This window comes from Crocuta crocuta, unplaced genomic scaffold (assembly GCF_008692635.1).
Source record: "Crocuta crocuta isolate KB4526 unplaced genomic scaffold, BGI_CrCroc_1.0 scaffold26, whole genome shotgun sequence".
Lineage (NCBI taxonomy): Eukaryota > Metazoa > Chordata > Mammalia > Carnivora > Hyaenidae > Crocuta > Crocuta crocuta.
Window position 1 is genome coordinate 9,241,382 of NW_027532249.1, and position 7,569 is coordinate 9,248,950.

At 41.1% G+C, this 7,569-nt stretch overlaps 1 protein-coding gene across 1 annotated transcript; it reads left to right on the forward strand.

Moving 5' to 3' along the window:
- Window positions 1-6,345: 6,345 nt before the first annotated feature.
- On the forward strand, window positions 6,346-7,089 carry LOC144243151 (peptidyl-prolyl cis-trans isomerase A-like). The gene is given in 2 exon segments (XM_077778231.1): window positions 6,346-6,417; window positions 6,419-7,089. Coding segments are annotated over 2 exon segments (495 nt in total). The 5' UTR covers window positions 6,346-6,384; the 3' UTR covers window positions 6,881-7,089.
- The last annotated feature ends 480 nt before the right edge of the window (window positions 7,090-7,569 follow it).

A 7,569-nucleotide genomic window follows, 5' to 3' on the forward strand; every position in this document is an offset into this window, starting at 1 on the left:
CCCCTCCCCAGCACTCACTCTCTCTTTCTCGCTCTCAAAATAAATAAATAAACTTTAAAAAAAAACCCACAATATCTGTGAATCCCAATAAAGCCAATGGCAATAAAACAAGGGATGCCTGTGGTTCTAACCAAAAGCTTTTCTCATATAAACCTAAAGTTTGGAAAATCCCTTTTAAAAAACACAGGGAAAGTCTCTTATCACCCTCGATCAATTGAACCTTGAGCAGAGATCTAGGAGTTTGGTTGGTAAGAACGTTATCTTGGTTGGCTTGATTGGAGGCCCTGGGATCTCAGCCGCAGTCTCCCAAATACACAGAGAGTCTTGACCATCCCATCCTCGCTAACAAAACCATTGGGAGAAAACTTTTCCTCTACCTTCAATTCAAATGGTCATGGACCTGAGAATTAATTGACAATAGACAGATTGGAAAAAAGACAGGGTTTGTTTATATGTGCGTGAGGGTGCTCATGATGAGTACCAGATAGCCAAGAGGTAAAGGTCTAGAGACTAACTTAACATAAATGGGGTGAATTTTGGTTTCAATGGGAAAGTATGGAAAGTTCTCTTAGTCTTTTTGATGCTACTGTAGCTGAATTTGTACTTTCTCTGCTAAAGATCAGTCTTCTCCCAAACAGGAAACTCCCTCAGAGACTGTCAATGGCAGCTGTATTTTCAGGAGGCTCTGGTGAAGTTAGATATTGTTTCCTTCTGTGGTTGCTGATTGTTCAGATGTTTTAAGTTTAAAGTGGTTTTTTAAAGAGAGGGGATAGTGGAGGGGCAGAGACAGAGGGGGTGAGAATCCTAAGCAGGCTCCATGCAGAGCATGATGTGAGGTCCAGTCCCACAAACTGTGAGATCATGACTGGAGATAAAATCAAGAGTCGGACACTTAACTGACTGAGCCACCCAGGTGCCCCATAAAGTGATTTTCATACTACTTTGGTGGGGGTTCTAACCCCTTCATTGGCTAGCCTTGTGAGTTGGACATAACTGTTCTCTAATCTCCTGGTTAGAGAGCCCTAGGCCATAGAAACCTTGCTTTAAGACAAGAGTACCCCATAAAATGGAGAACCCAACCACAGGATTTCCTGTGCTTGTCTAGCATAAAATATGCCAGCTGAATTACCTTGGATGTTGTAAACCAATAGTCAGACCAATACAGAATTCGAATGATATTTTAATACCAACAAAGCATCATGAGGTCCTGAGAATAAAAAAGAATGTAAGAATCAAGCAATTTCAAAGTTCTTTAGAGAATCAAGGGAATTACAGTTATATATCTTAAAAGCCAAAGAAATGCAAAACCTAATTAAGTGGTGTCGGGAGGGGCAAGACTCCTCCAAGGCAAGAATCAGAGAGCCTTTGTCTTGGGCTACTTAATCCATGCTCTCCTAGAATCAAGGGGTAATTGATATAGCAACTGCAAATACCATCCAGCCCCTGACAAGTAAGAATTTAGTTGGCATCCTGGCTTAAATATTTGTTGATTATGCAAAACCTCAAGCAACAATTACATGGGAAAATCATATATTGTATGGGAAATGGCTTGCATCCCCAAGATGATTTGAGGGAACCAAATTCATTGTATTCATATTTTTGTTTTAAGGAATGTGTACATATTTGATGTTATATATACTTGTCATGTTTTAAGATAATTGAAGTATTAGAGTAACTGCCTTGTAAATCCAATTTAAAACGTGCAAATGCATACTTGATTTGGATTAAGTATAGCTCTAGAACTGAATTATTGAAGAGAAGTTCACATTCAATATGTTATAAGTTTTATTTAACACATCGGATTTATAAGAATTATTTACTTTACACAGCTATAAAAAGGGATGAGATCATGCCATTTGAGACAACGTTGGACGGACCTAGAGGACGTTATGCTAAGTGAAACAAGTCAGACTTAGAAAGACAAATACCATATGATTTCACTCTTATATGAAATCTAAAAAACAAACAAACAAATGAATAAACAGAACAAAAAGTAGCATCAGAATCAAACCTATAAATACAGAGAAGAAATTGATGACTGCCGGAGGGTCAGGGAGGTAGGCACATGGGCAAAATGGGTGAAAGGAAGTGGAAGATACAAGCTTCCAGTTATGGATTGAATAAGTCACGAGACTGAAAGTCACAGTATAGGGAATATAGTCAATGAGACTGTAGTAGTGATGTGTGGGGACAGATAGTAGCTATCCTCACAGTGAGCTTAGCATAACGTATAGGCCCATCAAGTCACTATGTGATACACCTGAAACTAATGTAACATTGTGTGCCAACTATACTCAAAATTTTTAAAAAAAGAATTATTTTGTGCTCAGGAATGTTTTATTTATTAAGTCAGACAATTATTCAGTTTATAAACACAGGTTAAAAGGTCCTACAATATATGATTATATTTATAAATAGGACCATTTTGGGGTGCTGAGTGGCTCAGTTGGTTGAGCATCCCACTCTTGATTTTGGCTCAGGTTGTGATCCCAGGGTCCAGGGATCCAGCCCTGTGTTGGACTCCTCCCACTGAGCATGGAGCCTGCTCTCTCTCTCTATCTCTCTCTCTCTACTGTCTCTCTCCCCCTCTTTCCACTGCTCACTCTCTCTCTAAAAAAAAAAAAAATTAATAAATAGGACCATTTCAATCAAAGGTCTTTTTAAAGTCATTGCCAAACTTGTTAGAGTTGTAAAACAGAATTTATAAGCTAGACATAAAAGCCTGAGGAAAGATTAGATTATGAGATTTGTGTTTTAACATACTGAAGATTAATACTAATATTAATTCTTTCCTGCACATAAACCACCCCTGAGGACAACCCGAAACTTACATTTAACATAGATTGTTGTGAAGATCAAAAGCAGTAAGCACCATGAAACAATTCTGAAAACCCAGACAGGCTCTGTAAATATAAGGGATGAAGGAGGCAGCTGTTGGCTTTCCAGCACGTTCTACTCCTCCAGTAGCTCTTGGTGATTCCATTCCCTTGTAAACGATCCCATTCCCTTGGAAAAGCCTATTGCTATGTCTTAGTGTGATTCCCAAGATTCCAGTGACCATCTGGTGAGAGTACCTGACCTCAGGATGAAGTTCACACATCGTAGAGCAAAGAGCAGAGAAAGGGAAGGAAGCTGGAATAGCAGTTAAGATTATACCCATGGCTACTCAATCTCAAAATTTTTGTCATGGGGCACCTGGGTGGCTGTTAGTTGAATGTCCGACTCTTGATTTTGGCTCAGGTCATGATCTCGTGGTTTGTGTGTTTGAGCCCCACATAGGGCTCTGAGCTGATTGTGCAGAGCCTGTTCTGTCTCTCCCTCACTCTCTGCCCCTCCCCCACATTCTCTCTCAGAATGGATGAATAAACATTAAAAAATAAATAATAAAATAAAATCTTAAAATAGTAAAAAAAGATTTATGTTATAATACATTTCCTTATTGTTTAAATGTATCTGATCTATGATTTTCTATTATTTAAAAAATTTATTTTTTATTAAAAAAAATTTTTTTTCATGCTTTATTTATTTCTGAGAGAGAGAGAGAGAGAGACAGCATGAGCAGGGGAGGGTCAGAGAGAGAGGGAGACACAGAATCTGAAACAGGCTCCAGCCTCCGAGCTGTCTGTCAGCACAGAGCCCCATGCAGGGCTCGAACCCACCAGCCGTGAGATCATGACCTGAGCTGAAGTCGGTTGCTCAACCGACTGAGCCACCCAGCATCCCCAATATTTAAAAAAAATTTAATGTTTATTTATTTTAACAAAGAGAGAGAGCTAGGGGAGGGGTAGAGAGAGAGGGAGAGAGAGAATCCCAAGCAGACTCCACACTATCAGCACAGAGTCCCATGTAGGACTCACAAAGCGTGAGACTATGACCTGAGCAAAATCAAAAGTCCTATGCTTAACTGACTGAGCGACCCACATGCTCCAATTATTAATTTCTATTACTTGCAGACTAAAATAGTTCATGGACATAAGAAGTTATTAAAATCCATGGGGCAGTGCTTTTCAACCATTTCTTTTTTTTCTTTTCATTTTTTTTAATGTTATATTTATTTCTGAGAGAGAGAGAGAGACAGCATGAGCAGGGGAGGGTCAGAGAGAGGGAGATATAGAATCTGAAGCAGGCTCCAGGCTCTGAGCTGTCAGCATAGAGCCTGATGCAGGGCTGGAACCCACAAACTATGAGATCATGACCTGCGCCAAGTTGGATGCTTAACCGACTGAGCCACCCAGGCACCCCACTTTTCAGGCATTTAAAGAAATAAGTAGCAGAGCTGAATTTAATTTCACTTTCTAACCTGGTGACCTTGAATAACATTAGCCTCTGAGCTTCACTGTCTTAGACGGTTGTTGCAAATATGCAGTAAAATCAGTAAGGTTTTAGTGTCAATTTCTTTAACTGTAATATAAAGATATTATTAGCAACAACCCAACTTAAAAATGGGTGACCAACCTGAAAAGCTGTTTCTTAGAAGAAAGTATACAAATGGTCAGTGAGTGTATGAAAACATGCTTGACATTACTATCAGGGAAATGCAAATCAAAACCACAATGGGATATCGCCTCACACCAGTTAGAATGGTTATCAGACAAAAACAACAAATGTTGGTGAGGAGGTGGAGAAACTTGTACAGAGTTGGTGAGAATACAAAATGGCATAGTTGCTCTGGAAAACAGTATGAAAACTCAAAAAAAATGTTTAAAATAGGAGGTGCCTAGCTGTCTCAGTCAGAAGAGTGTTCACTCTTGATCTCAGGGTCATGGGTTTGAGCCCCATGTTGAGTATAGAGATTACTTAAAACAAACAAACAAACAAACAAACAAACAGTTAAAAATAGATCTACCATAGGATCCAACAATCCCATTTCTGGGCACACACCCAAAGGAAAGGAAATCAGGATTAGCATTCCCACATTCATCATAGGGCTACTTACAATAGCTTAAATGTGGGAACAGTCTAAACTTCCATCAACAGAAGAATGGATAAAGAAAAGGTGATACACACACACACACACACAAGAATATTATTCAACTTTTAAAAAGAGGAAATTCTGTCATTTGAGTTAACATGGATAAACCTGGAGAACATTACACTAAGTGAAATAAGCCAGACACAGAGAGAAAAATACTGCATGATCTGTTATGCATGGAATCTAAAAGAGTTGAACTCATGGAACCAGAGAGAAGAATGGTGGTTGCCAGGGACTGGGGAGAGGAAGAAATTGAGAGATATTGGGTAAAGAACACAAAGTTTCTGATATGCAAGATCAATAAGTTCTGGAGATCTAAGGTACAACTCGATGCCTATAGTTAATAATACTGTACTGTATACTTGAAATTTGCTAAAAGAGTAGATCTTACATGTTCTCACCACAAAACAAAAAGGTAATTGTATAAGGTGATGGATATGTTAGTTGACTTGATTGTAGTAATTATTTCACCACATATATGTCTATCGAACTATCACATTGCACATGGTAAGAATATATAATTTTTGTTTGCCAATTATACCTCAGTAATATTGGGGGAAAACAAGATCTTAGAACAGTGCCTGGCACACAGCCATTACTATCATTGATACTTTCAGAATACCAAAATGGTCCACAAAGACCAACAGTTGGGAATATGTCCCAACAGTTGGGCCTAAAGGTGGATTTTTACAGCCGTGGACATTCCTTCCAAACTGTCCACTCTTACCTATCTTCCCTGCCTGGTCTGCCATGGAGCATGTGGAGAATTTAAAGGTCTTTGGAAATACTCCCACAAGGGATTCTGGAGGTTAAAACCAGAGAAGATGGAGTTCTTAAAGCCATTTATATCTGTGCCTCATTTTTCCTGGCAATGATTATTGACACTAGGGATACATAGATGAGCCTCACCATCATAAACTCACAGCCCAGTGGAAGCAGAGACCAGCCGGTGGAAAAAGATCATTAACTCATACCAGGTGCTGTGAGGGAACTCTGCAGAGTGCATAATGAGGCGCAACAGAGGATTTTCTTCCTGGGGAAGTGGGGAAATGACTCAGAGGCGAAGAGATGGTGCGCTGCCGGTGGAATGTTGAGTACAAATTTGCTAGACAGATTGCAGAGGGAGGCGGGGCAGGGGAAGAACTTCCACAGAGGAGGCAGGCTTCTACCCTGGCTGCACTTCAGAATCACCTGGGAAACTTCTGGTTCTTGAGCCTTATCCCAGAGCAATTAAATTAGAATCTCTAAGGGGGGTGGGGGGGAGGCAGGTAGTAAAAGTTAAAAAAAACTTTTCACATGATTCTAATTTGCAGACAAGATTGAGAACTAATGATGGAAGACCAGGCATTTTGAAAAGGTGGGACATGGCCTTGCAGACGCCGCCGCCCCGGAGTCCCTCGAGCCGTTCAGCCATGGTCAATCCCACCGTGTTCTTTGACATCGCCCGTAGACGGCGAGCCCTTGGGCCGCGTCTCCTTCGAGCTGTTTGCAGACAAAGTCCCCAAAACAGCAGAGAACTTCCGTGCTCTGAGCACCGGGGAGACAGGATTCGGTTACAAAGGCTCCTGCTTCCACAGGATTATCCCGGGCTTTATGTGCCAGGGTGGTGACTTCACACGCCATAATGGCACTGGCGGCAAGTCCATCTACGGGGAGAAGTTTGATGATGAGAATTTCATCCTGAAGCACACAGGTCCTGGCATCCTGTCTATGGCGAATGCTGGACCCAACACGAATGGTTCTCAGTTTTTCATCTGCACCGCCAAGACCGAGTGGTTGGACGGCAAGCACGTGGTGTTTGGCAGGGTGAAGGAGGGCATGAATATCGTGGAGGCCATGGAGCGCTTTGGGTCCAGGAACGGCAAGACGAGCAAGAAGATCACCATTGCTGACTGCGGACAAATCTGATACGTTTGACTCGTGTTTTATCGTAACTACCAGACCATTCCTTCTGTAGCTCGTGAGAGCACCCCTCTGCCCCCCTCTGCTCGGAATCTCCTAGAACCCTGTGTTCCTGCTGCAGTTCTGCAGGTCCGTGTCCTCCTTGCCCCCCTTCAAGTTTAGATGGATTGCAGAGTGAAGTTTATGATCATGAAATAAAAGCTAAACAACAACAACAACAAAAATAAAATAAAATAAAATAAAAAGGTGGGGCATGATGTGAGCTTGGGGAACATTCACGGGAGGCAGGTTTGGGTTGACAAGTCTGGCAGAAGTCACATCATGGACAACGGTAAAACGTGCTAGGCAGGTGGCTTTGTTCCAGATTTAAACAACAACAACAGCTGAAACACCACTAGCTACCAAGGGTCTGCTTTCAAGGAGATGATGGGATCAGCAGCTAGAATAGACTCTTCCACTTTATTGAAGGAATGAGCAAGCCGGAAGCCTAGTCTTTATAAATTAGACCACTTTAAAATCCTTACCTGGTTCTCTGTTTTGCCAATGCCCCAATCAAAAGTCTGACCAACTTTGCAGTGATAGTGATCATTCATTGAACAGATTTCAGAATTTTGCTAATTCTATCTAGAAAGACATTTTCTCATTGACCTTTGACCTTGGGTGAAGCTATAGCTACTTCCAATTTCAGCAGTTCA